The following is a 20,222-nucleotide window of genomic DNA, read 5'->3' as shown; positions in this document are numbered from 1 at the left end:
TAACTTACCCAACTGTTATAATATCAGAGGTGAAACTGGAAGAACAGTATGTTATTCGACCTAATTTTAACGTTCATGTAGGTGCAATCCTGCAGGTATTAAAAGAACATGGCATTTCTCTAGTCATGTAGCACTGATTTCAATTTCACGTTTATAATCACGATAATTATTAAATAATATAAATTATGAGATTTGCATTTGTTAAATATATTATTAATATTAATCATAATCACTTTGTTTTTAGGGATGACTGATGTCTTTCTGCAGAAATGCCATCATACAGTGGGCTTAAGAGTCAACAGTTTTTGTGTGTTAAGTTGATTATTTTTGTGTGTTTTGTTTATTATTGTTATTGTTTATTGTTTTATGTCAGCTATATTTTTAAATGTCCTATTGGTTTTCATACAGAGAAATGTAAGTTTTACTTGTTCAAGGCTTTGTATTGTTTATTGTGAATTTTATATGATTAAGTACACTAGCCTACATTAGACATCAAATACATAATATACTCTCTGTCTTTAAGGACTATTCGTAACAACATGAACGAAGGAAATAATACTTTCATATATATACTGTCAAATGAGAAACACTTTACAACATGTTACACATTTATTAATAACCACACATGTTAGGAAATATGGTTGTCAATACAAACATTGACTGTGTGAAAGAAGCAAATTATATATATTTAAAAAAAAATAATATGACACTTACTTGGAGATTTGGGTCCTATGGGGCCAATAGTGTCACTAGCTTCACTGACTCCCACTTTACCCACTATCCTGTAGCGGATCAAGTACTGCTTTCCAAACTCCAATCCAGTCAGAGTAAAGACTTCATCAGCTGTGTTTATGATAATCCACTGTTCCTCAGAGCCAGAATCTGCTTTCACCTGCTGGTACTCCACTCTGTACTGCACAGTTTCTCCAGTTGGGGACTTCTGCAGTTTCAGGGACACACTGTCCTCCAGGTCCTTCTTCACTTCTGGTGGGGGAGGCTTCGACACGGGCTGGAACTGTGTGTCTGTCAGGTTCCCTGTTTCATACAGATAGATAGAGGAGCCTGGACTGGAGGGATCGGAGATGGCAGAAATAATGAATCGATATCTCTTGTCATCTTTATTAGCCTCTGAAAAACTTCTGAAAAGAGATAAGTTCTTTCTCATTTTTGAGATAATAACAGGATAGTTGAACCACTTTCTAATAGATGCTAACGTGCTAGAATGAGGTTTCATTACCACATTTAGCTCTTTAAACTCATCAGATTCCAGAAAATTCTTCAGAGTTGTGAGATCTGGGTCTTCATACTTCAGAGATGTGAAGGTCAAGCACACCACAACATCAATATTAGGATTAAAGAGGATGGTGTTGAGTCGGTTTGAGTCTTCAGTTATGATTCCCTTCAGTATCTCAGTGTGAGTACTCAAGAGGTTAAGTTCAGCCTTTGCATGATCTAACCACTGGTTAAGTATGTCAGCATTAAAGGGGGAGCTATAGTGGATCTTCAGGATGTTTTCCAATGAATTTTGCTCCTTCTCTCCTCCTCGTATAGCAGGCAAGACCTTGGCCACTGCTTTCAGGAGCATCGTTTTGTAAATGTTAAGAGAGCCCTTAAATAAACGGAGCCTCTCTTTGATGTCTTTGAAAACATTTACAATTGGTTTTCTAGACAGGTCGTTGCATGTCCTCTCTACTTCTCCCAGCCTCTCGATTATATCTTCAGTGTTGGAAACCAGACTTGTGCTAATTTCTCTCTCCAACTGAGCTGCTTTTGTATCCAGTAGAGAAAGAGGATAGAGCCAGACTTTTACTGGAACTGCATTCTGTGGATTCTCCTTCAGTATAGTGGGGAGCTTCTTGTACACCTCTAGGGCCTCCATGTAAGTGGTGGGGTTCTGATCAAGGCGGACGTCACCATGAAATGTGCAGGCAGTCTTCTCAGCCACTTTCTTTTGAGCATCTGTCATTTTTATAGCTCCTTTTCCCTCAATGGAAAGTAGAGGAATATTCTTGACCATGACATTCAGTTCTCCCTCAATCTCCTGCTTTTCTTCCCCTTCTAAAAATGTCCGATCAAACACCATGAAGGCCTGAGCTCCGTATAGTACACCTGTGACCACATGAGTTGCAGTTTTCTGGTCAAAGACCTGAGGGTAAGTGATCTGACCCAGATGGCTCATAGTGAGCTGTTCGAATCTTGTGCTTTCGCTGTAATACATTGTAACTCTGGACTGTTGGTTTGAAGATTTGGTATTACGCAAGAACTTGGCAGATCCTCCCACCTCCACCAGCCCTCCCAAGAAGCTGGCCTTCAGGGAAGCACTCACATCCAGGAGACTGGACTTATCAGAGAGAGAGTCGGAGCTACTGTACTTCAAATCTGTCCTGGGCTGTGGATGACTGTCCAAATCTTCTCTCAGTGATTTCTTATCCCACAAAGTGACACCTGAAATGACAAATTACTTTTAGATTTATGTACGAGGAAGTGATGTACTGTTGAAGAAACATGCAGGTTTTAAAGTGTTGTTACACAAGGATTTGTAATTAGTGATACAATATTTGATGAAGAGGGGAAAATAAACTTTTTTTTTTTTTTTTTAGGTTTGTAAAGCACCTGGAATGAAGGTATCCTTGCGGCAGTCATACAGCATACCAGGAAACAGAGGTCTTCCTAGAGCTGCCACTTCAATGGTCTGTGATGCCAGGTCTGCAGTAAATTACAAATAAAAGGTATCATTTATATTTAGAATATCATATATTAACAAAATTATATCTGATGATAATGAAAACTGTTTAACTCTTTACCCGCCAGCATTTTTGAAAAAAGTTGCCAGCCACTGCCAGCATTTTTGATCATTTTCACAAAATTTTCATGACCCCCAGAATATTTTGTTGTATGAATATCTCAAGCGTGCAAAATTTCAAAAGAAAAAAAGTTAAGTTAAGTTTAAGTTAAAAAAAAAACCAACAATTCGAGCGAAAAGCTGAGAAAATCGCGTTTTTGTCAAAGACTACGTCTAGATCTAATTCAGAACAATGATCAAAACATAGATTGATAGAGTAGATTGTGTCAACACCCTCAAAGCTTGCACAGTCCTATAGCTTGTCCTGGGTCGACTTTTCATTTTGTAACATTAGGCAGTTTTGATTAATGTGATGTTTAATGTTGATGAATAAATGTTTCTGCTTCTTTTTCATCTTTGTTTTGATCAGGAGATTCTCTACTCTTTCAGAAGATGCGTAATAGTGCCCCCTACCGTAAAACAGTGAAAACACGAAAAGCCGGAAATTTCCGTCAATGAAAGAGTTAATAATGAAGAAATCCATTTTAAAATAAAGATGCAAGCAGCAATATGGGCCAAGCAAGCACTGAAGCCATAGCAAGCACATGGCATGGCAAAGAAAATAGTCAAAGGAAATACAGAATTAAACTTTCAACCTTCAGGTCAGTTTAATTATATCATATAAAATGCTTAATTTTCATGTACACATTTAAAAGACGCTTTTATCCAAAGCAATTTACAATAGACTTTCTTACATCAATCACCATAGCGAGCTGTGTTAGCACCCCCCTATTCAGGCAGATGCAGCAGTTCCTGCTTTTGGCAGAAACCAAACTGCTCTCCCAGAGGGCAATTTACATTCTGGCTGGAGATTTGGAAACTTTGTGTCTTGTCCATGAAAGGAAATTTTGGTCGCTGCTTGTGACTATATCACACAGTTGAAGCAAAGCTACGAACCGATTGCCCTAAACTTTGCCTTAAGGGTGTAAAAGGTCACTAATATATTTGGGTGCCAGACCAAATAGTGCCTTGTAAACAAAAGTCACAATTTTAAAATCCACCCCGAATTTCACCGGGAGCCAGTGTAGAGATACCAAACTTGGGGAAATATGATCCCTTTTTCTTAATCCTGTTAACAGCCTGGCTGCAGCATTTTGGACGAGTTATAGACGGGATAGTGCAGTTTGGGGCAGATGACTATACAATGAGTTGCAATTAAATAAATGAGTGGATCACAATTTCCAAAGTCAGTATGGGAAAGGAAAGTTTTTATTTTAGCAATTGATCTCAGAAGGTAAAAACTACTCTTTACAACAGCACTGATCTGCTTATTGAAAAGTACAGATGATTCAAAAATCACTCCAAGGTTCCTCATATGATCTAGGAACCTAAGATCAAGACTTCAGTTTTGCTCTCATTTATTTGTAAGCAATTATTAGCCAGCCAATGTTTGATATCTTTAAAACAATATAAGGGTTTCTCAGATGAGCAATTTTTGTCTATACTCACTGGGAAATAAAATTGAGAATCATCAGCATAAAAGTGATAAGATATGCTGTATTTCTGAAAGATAAAGCTCAGGGGAAGCATATAAAATGAAAACAAGCAGCATTTATCGGGGTTCAAGCGGTTTAAGGCCTTTAAGCACATGCATAAAAAGATATGTTTTATTTAGCAAGCATGTAAACACTTAGAAACCAAAAGTAATTTATAAAAGATCATATAAGAGATTCAGTCAAGAATCATTTTGTACAGACGTAAATAATGTATGTTGGATTGATGTTTATAAGGAAGTTCATCCTGATAATGCATTGTCAGCATTTGAAAGATTATTATACCCTTTGGTGGACAAACATGCACCTATGAAAAAAAATGCACAGTGATTGTTAATGAGTTGAAAAACATGTTTGAGAGAGATGTGGCAAAGGGTATAGCAAAAAGAACTGGGAACAAGGAGGATTGGGATGTCTATTGCAAATTAAGAAATCAAGTAACTAAAATTAATAGGAAAAAAGAAATATGTTTTACAAAATTAAAATAAGTGAATGTACATATGATTGTAAAAACATGTGGAGTACACTCAATGAATAAATGGATAAGAAATCAAGTCAAATTCCTTCTTTTATTGAGACAGGTGACTCATTTTTAACTATTTTTAAACCATATGAAATTGGAAATTAATGATTTTTTCCTAAATAAAGGTGATAAATAAAGAGAAGAAATGTTGTTTGACCAGTTTGCCACATCTTTAATATCAGTATTGAAAAGGGAATTTTTCCTTTAGCTTGGAAAGATGCAAAGGTTATTCATCTACAGAAAAATGCAGCACTGGGTTTTAATGGTCATAATAGTCGACCAATAAGTTTGCTACCAGTTCTTAGAAAAGTATTGAAAATGATAGTTTGTGAGCAAATTCAATTATTCTTTAAGAAGAAGAATTTGCTCTCTAATTTTCAGCATTTGAGAGCGCACAGATTGATAACAATAACTTAGCAGGAGCAGTATTGTTAGATTTTAGCCCAGCTTTTGATGTACTGGATCATACATTATTGCTGGATAAACTGAAATGTTACAAATGTATTCTCATACTGTACATTGGTTTAAAAGTTAACTGTCTAATGGGACAATGTGTATTTTATAATGGAAGTTAATCAGATGTGAAAGAGTTGCAATGTGGTGTCCCTCAAGGAAGTTGTTGAAGACCAATGATTTTTCCTTGTTTTAAAGTGTGCATGGACAGTCATGTATGCAGATGATACAACATTAAATTTACCTGCAACATCAATTAAGCAGTTGTCTACTGCTTTGGATGAGGAAATACAATTGGTCATAAAATAGGTACGGAATAATAAGTTGGTTCTAAACTTGATAAAAACCAAAAGCATCGTGTTTGCATCATGTTGGGTTAGTATGTTTCATTGATTTGACTTTTTATTGCATTACTTGTTGGGACCCCAGGAAGAGTAGCCACTGCCTAGGTAGTGGCTAATGGGGATCCAAATAAACAAATAAACTTAGATCATAGATGGAAAAGACCATTTACAGCCAATACAGGCAATTTAATTGTAACGGTCACCAGCTGGAGTGCCCTTGGGAGCCACCAGAGGGCACTCCACATCAGACTATTGTCATTTCCTCACAAACTACATTTCCCATAACTCACTGCCCGGACTCATCCCTGATTGCATCCACCTGTGTCTCATTACCTTGCTAGTCTCAGCCTATTTGAACCATATACACTCATTCATTCCCTGCGAAGTCATGTATGTCTCACTGCATTTCTGAGTGTGTTTGTATCCTGTTTCTACCATCTCCTGGTTTTTCTTGATTCTCTGTCTGTCCCCTCGGATTTCTCTCTTTGCTTCAGCCCTTATCTGTTATTGTTTGTTTGTTTGTTTGTTTGTTTGTGTATGACCCTTGCCTTGATTTGGATTATGATTGTGCCCATCAGAGTCATGTTTGGGCATTGATCACGCTAAAGCAGCGCTTGTGGATGAGTCATGTTCTCATTGTGGGAACATCACCATCGCAAAATTACGGTCGAGACTCAATGACCTCGCAAGAGGGAGAGTCCCCTCATCCACACCGCGATCTACGGTCTCCACGAGAGGTCGTACTTCGGCTGGTGGCCAGGGTGACCTGAGGGTGATGGTGTGGACTAACACACCGACGATACGTCCTCGGCCCACATCCCCCTCTCAAGTGTTGCAACCCGCAAGCGTTCAGACTGAGCACGCTGGTTCCTCTTCGGAGGTTCCACGTGTCTCTTTCGGCGCTCCAGACGACGATGATATGTCCATTGCAGCATCACAAGGTGGGCAGGAGTCCTTGGGAAGTGATGATTTTGCTGTGCTGCCACCTTCGGGTGTGCCAGCATTGCCCGACTCGGATCCAGAGCTGACAGCAATGCTTTCCCGGGCCGCTGCGAGCATTGGGATGGAGTGGAACCCTCCGCCCTTTCATCAGCGTTTGCAGCTGGATGATTGTTTTTTTGGTGCGGCCGCTGATCCCCGTCGGCGTCCAACCCAAATACCTTTCTTCCCGGATGTGCATGAGGAGGTCTCGAGGTCCTGGAAGGCATCCCTGTCTTCCCGTGATCGCTCGACGGCCTTCTCCGCCTTTCCTCCCCTCGACGGGGCTGCTGCTCACGGGTACACTGGGGTTCCCCCGGTGGAACGTTCTGTTGCGATGCAGCTGTGTCCACAGAGTGCTTCCTCCCGTTGTGACCCTAAGCACCCATCCAAAGCCTGTAGGTTTTCATCTACTCTGGTGGCGAAATCCTATAGAGCCGCAGGACAGGCAGCCTCCTCACTGCATGCCATGGCCATTCTGCAGGTTTACCTGGCCCAGATGCTCAGGGACATGCACGAGGGCAGGACTGACCCAGGGCTCTTTGATGAGCTGCGTGCCGCCACTGACCTCACTCTCCGGATGACGAAAGTGACCGCACGCTCCCTGGGTCAGGTGATGGCAACCAATTTGGTCCAGGAGAGACACCTCTGGCTGAACCTGGCCGATATGCGGGATGCCGAGCGGACCCATTTCCTCGGCACCCCCATATCCCAGGCCGGCCTCTTCGGAGGCGCGGTTGAGGACTTCGCCCAACAGTTCTCAACCGCCCAGAAGCAGACTGAGGTGATCAAATATATTCTGCCCTGAGGGCCTGCTGCTGCCTCCACCCAGCCGTCGGCACAGAACCCACAGCCTGCTTGCCGCCGAGGGTGCACTCCCGCCCCTCCCGCACGGCCCCAGCAGCAGCCTCCACCCGGGCTGCATCGTGGAGGAAGCCGCAGGAAGGTGCACCCAGCCCTCTCCGGTCCCGTGCCCTGCTAAACGCCAGGCTAAGCGGCGCCCCTGAGGCGGGCTGCTCAGGGATGGCAATCAGATCTTTCCAGGAGATGGTAGCAGGTGGAGGGCCGGGGAAAATCTTTTGTTCTCCACTCCCTGCTGCTCACCCCTGGGTGGCTTTCAAAGAAAGAACTGACACACCCATCTCTGAGCACACAGAGTTCTTGGATGACAGTGCGCCGCCCACGGGCCTCGCCACTCTCGTCCCCCTCTGTCGCCATACCCCTGGCAGAGCAGGCCCCCGTGGAACGCTGGTCCATCCCTGGCCTCCTCTGTCAGGACGCGGTTAATGACCGTGGTTCGCATGACCCCGCTGGCACAGTTCTTGGGAGCCTGGCTAGAGCTTCCCAACCTGTCCCGCTGGGTCGCCCGAACCATCAGGCTCAGCTATGCGATTCAGTTCGCACGGTCTCCTCCCCGCTTTAGGGGAGTCCGCTTCACTATGGTCGGTGGCAATGCTCCTATCATGAGAGCGGAGATTGCTACCCTACTGGCGAAGGGTGCGATCGAGGCTGTCCCTCCAGCCGAAATTAATTCCGGGTTCTACAGCCCCTACTTCATTGTTCCCAAGAAATCCGGTGGGTTACGGCCAATTATCTCGACGACTGGCTGTTCCTAGCTCACTCTCGGGACCAGGTTTGCGAACACAGGGACCTAGTGCTCCGGCACCTGGCCCGTCTGGGCCTTCGGGTCAACTGGAAAAAGAGCAAACTTTGCCCCGTGCAGAGGATCTCTTTTCTCGGTATGGAAATCGACTCGGTTGTCATGTGCGCGTTACGTGCTTGAGCCCCTAATAAAAAGGGCCTAAAAAGGCCTATAAAAAACTATAGGGTTTCAGCACTTGACGCTTGAGCTGCTGGTTAAAAAATCTTTATAAAGCCTTTTAACATGTAGGGTTGCTTTTTGCATTTTCAGCTCATTTATCATGGAAATGTGGTGTTTTTTGGTGTTTTTTTTCTTTTAACCCTTGTATGGTGTTCGGGTCTTTAGGACCCGTTATCATTTTTTATCAAAAGAAAAATGATACGATTAATTATTTTTTTCAACCTCAGACTCATTGGCATTGGCTCATTTTCTGTGAAGAACATATATCAGAACACATTTTCAATGACCACACACTGTACACCCCCCACACATTTATATTACACACAGGATGTTCGGGTCCACTGGACCCGGGGCTAATAAAAGTGTGGAAGTTTTAGGTCCTGTTTACCTTTACTCTGTCCTCCTCCTGTCAGGGCTTGCTGTTATTGTGTGTGTGTTCTTGTATATGGTTTATGAGGACACATATGTATAATGACATGGGTATTACAACGTAAACATGGTTTATGAGGACATCTGTGTCCTCATAAACCAAACGGCTTAAAAAACATACTAAATGGTGTTTTTTGAAATTCAAAAAAGGCCAAAAGTTTTCTGTGATTGGTAGGTTTAGGGGTAGGGTTAGTGTAGGTAGGGGGATAGATTATACAGTTTGTACATTAGTAAAACCATTACGCCTATGGAGTGTCCCCGTAAACCACATATCCAAGTGAGTGTGTGTGAGTGTGTGTGTGTGTGAGCGTGAGTGTGTGTGTGTGTTGTGTAAGTGTGTGTGCGTGCATGTGAGAGAGAGATTGTGTGTAAGTGTGAGAGAGTGCAAGTCCAAAAGTGAGTTTTGTTTCTACCCCTGCCGTTCCCGCACAAGGTTGCAATTCTTAAATGTGATCTAACAAAGCTAAAGAGGAAATATTAACCATATATACTGTTTATATTGCTTGTAATTGGGATGAAGTAAACATCTGTTGAGTATTTTAACATAAATTGTTTGATTATGTTGAAGTAAAAACCCCAAAATGCAGCGGGTCCACCAGACCCACGAACACTGGCTGAATAACAAAAATATGAACACCACACAAGGGTTAAACTCAATACCTCTACTGATAGCCCGATCTCCATAAAAGTTTGCACACTTCTTTAGAATAAAATGGCGCACATGCTCAGCTAATTTGGTGAAGTTCTGTGAGGAGCAGACCATTTTTCAGTCATTTAAATGTCATTTTGCATAGGATAATGTAACAAATTATCTCTATGAAATATTAATAATCAATAATAACTGGTTATAATTGATTATTAATATTTATACCAGTTAATACAATTAACTTAATGTTGTAAATACATTTCTGGGGCATGGGAAATGTCTTTCTTACTTTACAGTACTACTAAGAGCAAGTAGTCAAGATCTATGATTAGAGACTCCAGATATGAGCTTGAGACACAGACAACTTTACGTGTGACATGAACAAGACTTTATTAAAGGGTTAGTTCACCCAAAAATGAAAATTCTGTCAGACTCACCCTCATGTTGTTCCAACCCTGTAAGACCTTCGTTCATCTTCGGAACACAAATTAAGATATGTTTGATGAAATCTGACAGCTGGATCACTCCTCCTTAGGCTTCTACACAGCAAAATCTCCAGTGTTGAAATCCTGGTGTTAAGGACTCTTAGAGTAAAGAGTTAATTTTCTGGTGTTGAATTTCAAGGGATTAACACTGCTAGTGTAAACCGCACCCTCTGGCTGGTGAAAATATGTAGAGTTATTAAATTTACACCGAGAGAGTGTAATTAGTTACATCCGGGACATTTACGCGCTGGGCGCGACGAAACGACCTGAAACTTTTTTCACAGACGCCATTTTCTTTGACTCGCGATACAAGGCATACGAGGAGGGAAAACGCAGATATTAAGTGTTTTATCGCATTTATATATGCATTTTATAGCATTTTATTACATCATATTGTTTTATTACAATTTTTATGTGCTGTGAATGGCTAAACCGGTCTCAGAAAGGCATTTTCGTTGATGCGTGATGTGGAGCAGACCAGGATGAGGTTGCTTTTAAACAGAGAAACGACGAAAGTAAGTGTTTTATCTAATTTACAATATGTATTTTATAACATATTGATTTATAGAGAAATGTAAATGCTCTGCGTGCTTAAACGAGCCAAAACCTTTCTCAAAGGCGACATCTTTGACTCAATACGGAGCTGACGACGAGAAGGTTTGCTTGTAACGTTAACAGGGAAAACACCGAAAGTAAGTTTTTTTAACCTAATTTACAACATGTATTTCATGGCATTATATTGTTTTATAACGATATTTATTTGATGTGCGTGCCTAAACCTTTCTCACAGACTAACGTTATGCCCTGCATCTTCTTTGACTCGTGAGGCAGTGCAGACGCGGAGTTTGCTTTTAACGGTGAAAACACTGAGTAAGTGTTTTAACTCATTTACAATACGTATTTTATAATGTTATTTTGTTTTATGACAATATTTGTGATGTGCAAATATCATAATGTATTTATCTTTAAACTATCTTTTACTCTCGTTTGCCAACACACCTATCTTAACTGAAACCTATCGTTAACTGAAAAACTAATTTTCTTAGAATGTGTAAGTTATTCTTTAAGAATAAATGTTTATGAAAATGTACTTATCAGATTCAATTTTGGTTGATGTTTGGATATGCTTTCATGTTTAAATGTATTGATTTTGCTATTTGTGTTTGCTAGGAGCATTTCCATGCTGCACCAAGTGGCTAAGGCTAACCAGGCTTGGTCTTTAAAGGCTGTACAGACTAGAACCTGGTGAGGGTCAGATTTTACAGATAACATATAAGATAATCATGTGCATAAACATAAAAAATAATCATAGCTTTGTTGCTATTTGGTATAACTAGATTTTTTGTTTCATAACACTCATTTTGAATTTGTCCAGTCAAATTACTTTACAAAAGTGCTGTGTTTGCTGCAACAAAACATTTACCACTTAATTTATAAAATATAAATTTCCAACATGCATTCATGAGAACATTACGAGTTGTGCATGTTGTTAATGCGAAAGCAGATGTTGTTAAGTGAGCGTGCATCGAAGATGAATAATTTGTAAATAAAGTTGAGGTTTTTTTTTGGTTGTTTTTTCGTGCAAACAAAGCACTCTTGTTGCTTCATTAAAAAAAAAAAGGTTAAATCACTTGAGTCACATGGATTACTTATGATGTCCTTTATACCTTTCTGTGGCTTTGGAAGTGGTCGTTGAATAGGCTGTTGATGAAGGGGCAGACATTTTATAAAAAATATCTTAAGTGTTCCGAAGATGAGCAAAACTCTTACTGGTTTGGAACAACATAAGGGTGAATAATTAATGACAGAATTTACATTTTTGGATGAATTAAGTCTTTAATTTACTTGGAAATCAGTAAATTCAAGTCTTAATCTAACCAAAATAGTTTATTGTTTGAGTCACGAAAGTTTAAGATGATTGAACTTTTTCCACCATAAACTTGCTGTATTTATAAAACACAAATAGTATTAATTGTAATTGGTCTGGTTTTGTGTTGTCTAGGGAACCAGCACTACAGGATTTTGAGAAAGTTGGATCTGCACAGCCTTTCCTGCTCTGTGAAACAACTATGCACTGAACTTTACTGTTAGCAACTGGACACAACTGATCCACTCATATCCTGCAACTATTTTTCATCTGTTGAATGTTGTGCTGTACTGTTGCAAAGTCGAAGGTATTGACTCAACTTCACTGACACAGGACTTACATTCACTGACATGTACAGGACTTGAAATATTACAAAGATACAGACCATTTGATGAGCAGCTTTCACATAATTCTGATGACAGAAATGCCTATATTTTGCTTTCATTTATTTTAAGTTAACCTATGATGTAAAGGGACTTGTTCGTTAATAAAAACGAGTTTGTTAAAACAACTGTTTGCATTTTGCCTTTATTTTTAACTTTACAATGAACAGAATTCTACTATGATCGCAGACTAAGGTTACGTTTTAACTTTCTGGATTGTTTTGATGTGCATTCAATGTTATCAATAGGTAAATGATTTGCTTTTATTTCTGAAAAGATTCCTTTTGTCAAAAAGCACATCTCATAAATACAAACTCATTTTAACATTTTAAAAACATTTTAACTCCAAAATAGAGGGAGTCATTTATACATTTGGAAGTGTTAAATTTGACTCAAATTGAGTTAAATGTACACTGGCAGAGAAGGAAATGAATAGTGGAATAAAGTTGTGAATTTTCATTTTTGGGTGAACTAACCCTTTAACTAGACTAAACACACAAACTACTCTAACATACACATACTGAAGGATTACAAATTTAAGAATCTATTTCAGATATGCTTCCTTACATAAACATCACGGTGAAGAATACTGATTTTAGCTTTTAAGGTTAAGATGATGATATCACACGAATGAATCTGCTCAGCAAAGTTGCAATTCCTGTTTTCTCCATTGTCACCTTTTGTTCTGCAAATGGCTTTCGGAGCCCAAATGGCTTTCGGAGCCCCTGCCCCAGACGTTGAATCGTTAGGTTGATTGGATTAGCTGTAGGGGAGACTTTCACCTTTTGTCTTTAATGGCTCTGGGATGGCTCTTGGAACCGTAGTTCCTGGCCAGTATCAGCATTTGAATAGTTACGCTGATTCAATTGGACTGGTAGCACTCTCAGAGTAGGGTGTGTTCCTACTTAATTTGCATGCTTTGTTCAGAGTCTCCGCCTCTATGTAATCCCTCCCCCTTGGAATGTATATACTGTAACTACAATGCATACTGTATTAGATTTAGACTTGATGAACTACAGACTCGGAAGAATAAATCTCTTCTGCTTATAAGATCCATCTCAAGTCTCCTGGTCTTGCTTTGATGAAGGAATAAAGTTTCCAACAATTTGGTGCCATGAGCCGGATGGAGAAAAAGGAAACTCAACAAAGAACTTCAAGCTCAAAGATCTGAATCTTGAAACTTCAAGCTCAACAAAGATCTGACTAAGTTCCAGACTGAATCACCTGAATCCAGATTGAAACTTCAAGCTCACCAAAGATCTGACTAAGTTCCAGACTGAATCTTCTGAATCCAGATTGAAAACTTCAAGCTCAAAAAATGAACTGTTCTGATTGAATTCCAGATGAAATTTTTCTGTACAACCAACGATTCGGTGAGTTTCACTCTATTCAAAGAACCGATGCAGACCAGTACAAATTTGTTTTCCTCTGCGCCGACAGAGAAGAGTTAACAGACAGCTGCAGGGTTTTGTTAACTAAGTTATCCTCTAAAAGTTTGCTTTTAGAGATGAAAGATATCCTCTGCCAGGCAGGGAAGATTAGCATTACATGTTAATATTGTTTTATCCTCTTGCTAAGAAGAAGGTTTATCCTCTGTAAAGTTTGTGAAGATTTATCCTCTGCTTTATCAGGGACGGTTAGCATCATGTGCTAATATTTTGTATCCTTTGCTTTAGGCAGAGAAGGATTAGCTTTACGTGCTAGTTATTTCTGTTTATCCTCTGTTCTTGTCGGTAGGGAAGTTAAGTGTGAAGTGTTGGTAAATTGGAAAGATTACAAGTGTACCATCTGTTGAACAGATACGTTTTTAGTGTTTGTTTGTGTGGTAACAAAGAAACTCACAAAATGGTTAGAAGGAATGATAGACTGATTCCAACAACTGAGAAAGGTGGACTAGCTACACCTTTATGGACAGACAGTGAATTCAAGTCTTTGTTAGGAGAACGCATGGACTCCATAGTGACCGAGTCAGTCAAATTGGATTTGACCAAGAAATTTGGCATTCAGCCAGAAAAAGTATGGTCAATTGAAGATTGTAAAAAGATACTAGGAGAAAGTATTCGCAAGAACAATGTGAAAGCCATTATCTGTTGTCACAGAGAATTTAGCTTATCCATTGTACAAGAACAAGCTCATTGTATTGCTAAGTTAAAAGAACAGAACAAACAATTGCACACTCAAGTGTCCTGTCTCAAGAAAAAGGTGGGCCATAACAAGGCCTTAACCAAATGTGACTCAGAAAACCAACAGTCAGATGAAACTTATCCTGACTTACAGTCTTTTTATAGAATAGAGGACAATGTCAATGTAAATGCAGCTGAAGTGTGTGGAGCTAGACAAAAGCCTCAGGGAAAAGGTGTTGATCCAGTTCCATCTGCAACCCCCATACAAGCAGTCAACACAGCTTTAGGTCCTAAAGACATAGAGAGACTTGCTGAAAGTTTGCCATCAGTACAAATAAATATTTCTGAGTTTAGGAGAGAGTTGTCCAAAAAGATGTGGCTTCATGATATGTCTCTAGCTGAAGTCACCCAGCTAATATCACAGATATTGACTGAGTCCGAATTCAATGATTTTGAAAATGCTGTAAACAATTCTGAGTTTCAAAATGCCAGAAAAGATGAATTGAGAGAGGAAGTTCTGAGAGTGTTAAAGAACATTGTTGGACCAAAAGTGGACTGGTCCAAGATCACTAGTTGTATACAGAAGAAGGGTGAAAATGTATGTGAGTACACAGACAGATTTTGCCAGACCGCTGCAGCTTACAGCGGAATTGCTGACACTTCAGAGAAGGTGTTAGATAATAATGGTCCCCTAGTTCGGGCATGGTTTGATGGTCTTTTGTCAGAACATAAAAATGCATTGCCGTACTTAGAATTAACATGGTCCAATAGAACCCTGCAAAACAACTTGGACAGGTTAGCTACTTGGGAAAGAGACTCTGATGTCAAGGCAAGAGTAAAAATTGCAGCAGCATCCTTTAAGGTCAACACAGAGAATCAACAGAAACGCAAACATCCTAAGAGAGAGGGCAGCTGTAATTACTGTGGTAAACCTGGGCATTGGATGAAAGAGTGTAGGAAAAACAAAAAGAACTTTAAAGAAGTTAACAAAGTTACTCAGCTTCTGCTCAGCCTGCTTGATACTATGAAGCAGCCCCTCCCCTCCTCATTAAACTTGTGGGGCAACTTGATAAGGTGTTAACCATTTTGGCTGTGAGTGCTTAATTTCCCCAGAAACAACAACAAAGATGAAAGACTGATTTTTGTTTAATAGAACAAAAGGAAAGATACTTGTCTCAGCCTTCCTTTGGGGGACCCTGTTAAGTAGACTCGCAGCCTTAAATGTTATGCCACAGAATATTCCAGTCAGACACCCATCCTCAATTATGATGTCTACTATGACTGATGTTTTACTGGAGAATGGAAATGTGCCAATTTTCTCACACACTGTACAGTTGTTTCCCCCACCTACAGGGATAGGATAGGACACGGACCAATGAGGAGCCCAGGGAAGAACCGAATGCAACAGGCTTCGTCAACATGCAATTATAGAAAATCAACACAGAACATGTGCTATGTGCCTGTAACGATCACAAGTTACAAGAATGAACTTTTAAGTGTCCAAATTTGTATTTTGTGAGAGTTTTTAAGAACTCTCAAACTGGGGACTGAAGGATTACAAATTTAAGAATCTATTTCAGATATGCTTCCTTACATAAACATCACGGTGAAGAATACTGATTTTAGCTTTTAAGGTTAAGATGATGATATCACACAAATGATTCTGCTCAGCAAAGCTGCAATTCCTGTTTTCTCCATTGTCACCTTTTGTTCTGCAAATGGCTTCCGGAGCCCAAATGGCTTTCGGAGCCCCTGCCCCAGACGTTGAATCGTTAGGTTGATTGGATTAGTTGTAGGGGAGACTTTCACCTTTTGTCTTTAATGGCTCTGGGATGGCTCTTGGAACTAGAGTTCCTGGCCAGTATCAGCATTTGAATAGTTACGCTGATTCAATTGGACTGGTAGCACTCTCAGAGTAGGGTGTGTTCCTACTTCGTTTGCATGCTTTGTTCAGAGTCTCCGCCTCTAAGTAATCCCTCCCCCTTGGAATGTATATAACTACAATGCATACTGTATTAGATTTAGACTTGATGAACTACAGACTCGGAAGAATAAATCTCTTCTGCTTATAAGATCCATCTCAAGTCTCCTGGTCTTGCTTCGATGAAGGAATAAAGTTTCCAACAATACAAACAGTTTACCAAGGGCAAGAGAGCTGAAGCAGAATACAGGAAAGCAAGAACTTATAGCATTGTTTGAAATTCAGCAGATCAACAGCCTTGAGCAAACCATCAGTTTAGTTCTAACACGCCCTTCTTTAAAAGGGGTAAGGATACTTAATGTATCAAATAATGAGACTAAGTTTGATACTTTCATGTCTCGCCCATTTGAATTAAACTGTCCTGATGCAATTTGTTGAGGCTCCAGTTGATCTTTGCTGATTTGGTCTTGATGAGAGAGAACCAGTGGTAGTCAGAGGATCTTTGGTGAATGGAAAGACAAGGCCACAGCCTGGCACAAGCTTGGGGGTCCTTAGAAACTTCTAGTTCAGCATTATCTTCACGTCAGCATTTCAGAAAGGGACAAAGAGAGATGATCTTGTGATCAGTGATTTATAAAGCATGAAGATGAGCCAATGAGAAGATTTCCCTTTGGAGGGAAATTTTACGACCCACTAGCTGTGTCCCAATGTGAAGGCTGCATCCTTCGAAGGACTGAAGACTTCAAGGATGCAGCCTATGCGTCCTCCGAAGGACGCACCATGTAGGCCCCGTAGGATTTCCTAATTGCGCAGCCAGGTGTTCCCGATTACCGCTCCAGGCGCCAAGCAACGGTGCGAGAGTATGCTGCCATCCTGACAATTCATTTGATATGCTATGGAGCCAGAATTGGCTATTGTCATTTTTATGTTTTATATTTTACTGGAGGACATGGTATTAAGGATGTTTCAGGTCATACTTTCGGCTTAGCCGAAGATTCAAATGTTCATTTATATCTTACCTTGATGCGATTTTGTAGGCTAGTGTATTCTTTTTATTATGCACATAAATGGACCATGGAAAATATATTTATACAGGTTTTTAACCCCATTTGAATATAAAACCCAGTTGAATATAAAAAGTCCAGTGCGAATGTTACTCCCGCTCTTCATCGGCAGCTGTCAGTCACTGTTGCTAGGCGACAAGAACAATCGTCCATAGGCTAGACCGGTCGGAGCGCTTCAGATGCGCCCTTTGAAATGGGACGGAGCTGTAGTTAGCAACAATTTGTTAATATTGTGACAATAGGCCTACATTTTGTTACTTTAATTTTCAAAATAACCAGTGGTGGTATATAAGGAACTACATACTTCGTTAATACTCAAAGTAATTTTCCCACACGGGAATAAATATTCAGAAGTAAAATGCAACATGCAGTAATAGAAATGCAAAACATCATAAAAACCCTGGCAAGGTTTTTTTTTCCTGCAGAATTCCTTCACTTTTACTCTTGATACCTTAAGTACATTAGAGTATGCAAGATAATAAAAAAAATAAATAAAAAAATGCTTAACTAAGGTTTAAAATATATGACTAGTAGTTTTTTGCCAATGCGGTATTAGTGGTTATTAAAAGTACTTTACTGTAATAAAGTATCTCAATATTTATTCCATGAGTCAGCCCTGCAAACCTGTTGGTAACTTAGTGGATAGTGAAAATATGCAGTCAAACACTCTGGAGAGCATCCCAGATGATGTCCCACCAGCACTCAGCTGAATAAAAGTCTATCATTTTTCTTATTTTATGTACTGTAAATTTAAATGTTTATGTTGATTTTGATATGTTTAACGTATGTTTTAAATAGTTGGGTATAAAATATAGAAGAATTTGTTTCATGTAGAAATTATGACTGTCATTACAATAATAAACAATGTCCAGAGCAATGAATTCTCTTTTATTTACACATTTAAAGTTGCATAAAAATAAATAAATGTACAGATTTTTTTTTTCCTTTTAAAAAATATAGGTGAAAAAAAGTTAAACAAGAATATATATATATTTCTCAATAATTCTTTCAAGAAGAGAAAACAGCCTGTCCATCCTCTCCCTATTCTCCTGTGCCTCTGCAGTCCCATGTCTTCTCTAATCAAGTCCAAAAACTCGTCCTCTCTGTCTCGCCTTCTTCGTGGTGCTGGTGCTGCTGCTGCCCATGGCTCCTCCTCTTCTTGGTCACACACTGCTGAACTCGGCCCTGGTCTGTCCTCAGGGATTGAGGCAATGAGGACAGGGGGTTGGTGCAATGCCTCTGTCCCAACACCTCATGAGGACAAACCAGGGCCAAGTTTCAGCAGTGGGTTTCCCACTCACACCCTCTCCTGTCCCAGGACACGTGCAATCCTAAGGCACAGCAAATTAACCATGGCTTGTTAACAACAACAGCACAATACATTTCAGAAAAGATGTGTGTATTAATTTTCTTTATATATATATATATATATATATATATATATATATATATATATAAATGGGTCTGAGGATGGGAGTTACGTTCCCCAGACCCATTTTTCTCTGAATTGTTCTAAAAAAGCAGAAAAGGGTACTTAACACGGGGTGCAATCTTAAGTGCATTGTTAACACTGCAAAATATGACACATCAAGACATGCAAAATATACTTAATATTTCTGTATACCCCATTGCATTATCTACTGCTTTTCTTATTGTTTTAGGCTTTATAGGGTGAGTGATATTTCTTATAATACACAAGTGAGAGACTAGTGCAAATATTACAAATAGGTCGTTAAACTAATAACGTTATTACCACAAGTTTTGCCTAAAACTACCTGACAAATGAAGCCATGCAATGGTGACGAAGGAGTTAAGATGAAGTTTATAATAAACTTTAACTCTGGTTTCGCTACCTATTTGAGTAAATGAAAACATAATACTTACATTTAAATGTGAATTTGCTGTCCACCACCGATCTCTAGTCTCGGCTGCCTTTAAAAATAAATAAATAAATGCTGTCATCAACGGCGCGCAATGACTTATGGGGTAGAATAGGGTAGAATAGGCCGCTAAGTGTCCATTTATGTATCCTTCCTTTCACGGGGAAACGAAGGGCGCATGTGGCGTCGCTTTTGAATCAGGGTAGCCTTCGTCGCGGCGCGATGACACAACCGTCCTTCGAATACGGCCTTCGGAGGATGCAGAATTGAATTGGGACAGCCTTCATCGAGCCGCGTGACGCAATCGGCCTTCAAATGCGACCTTCCAAGGATGCAGCCTTTGAATTGGGACGTCCTTCGTCGCGCCGTTGTGACGCAATCGGCCTTCAAATACGGCCAATCGGCCTTCAAATACGACCTTCGGAGGATGCAGCCTTCACATTGGGACACAGCTATTGTGTTCTAGCAGGGCATTTGAAGATGTAATTTCATTGGGTGTTTAAGAAAAGAATCTTCAAGATTCTTATAATACTAATGCGTCACAAAGTTAGTAAAATGTAATGTAAAACAAAGATTGGAGTTTATAGAGACCAAACATGCCACACATATGATTTTGGTAAACCATAGTATGCAAAGTCTGAAATATTAACCCCAATAGAGTTTACAAGAATACATAGGCCAAACCACATAAAAGGAAAATCATGAGATGGGAAAATTAGATACATGTTTATACATGTATATAGAATATATAGGATTAACAGGGTTTATTTCTTCTTCTCAGCCAGAATTAAGTGAGAGTCACAGCTCTCTGGGACTTCCTTTTGGGGTCGTAAAACTGCACGCTTATTTAGAATAATATGGCACACATGCTCAGCTAATTTGGTGAAGTTCTGTGCAGAGCAGACCATTTTTGTGTCGTTTAAATTTCATTTTGATGGAGAATCAAGGGAAAATTAATAATAACAAAAG

General features: G+C 39.7%; 2 protein-coding genes across 2 annotated transcripts in view; both read right to left on the bottom strand.

Moving 5' to 3' along the window:
- LOC311084999 (complement factor H-like) overlaps positions 1 to 20,222 on the bottom strand; it is a 176,517-nt gene that overhangs the window by 112,027 nt on the left and 44,268 nt on the right.
- LOC311085003 (verrucotoxin subunit beta-like) overlaps positions 1 to 20,222 on the bottom strand; it is a 44,510-nt gene that overhangs the window by 14,017 nt on the left and 10,271 nt on the right. Inside the window, exons 2-3 of the mRNA XM_084117382.1 lie at positions 2,614 to 2,706; positions 715 to 2,445 (exon numbers count right to left, since the gene is read on the bottom strand). Coding sequence (XP_083973508.1) covers positions 715 to 2,445; positions 2,614 to 2,706 — 1,824 coding nt within the window. The remainder of the gene's footprint in view (positions 1 to 714; positions 2,446 to 2,613; positions 2,707 to 20,222) is intronic.

The sequence above is a fragment of the Abramis brama genome (assembly GCF_963993115.1).
Source record: "Abramis brama genome assembly, chromosome: 6".
Taxonomy (NCBI): Eukaryota; Metazoa; Chordata; class Actinopteri; order Cypriniformes; family Leuciscidae; genus Abramis; species Abramis brama.
This window is presented reverse-complemented; position numbering and strand designations above follow the sequence as displayed.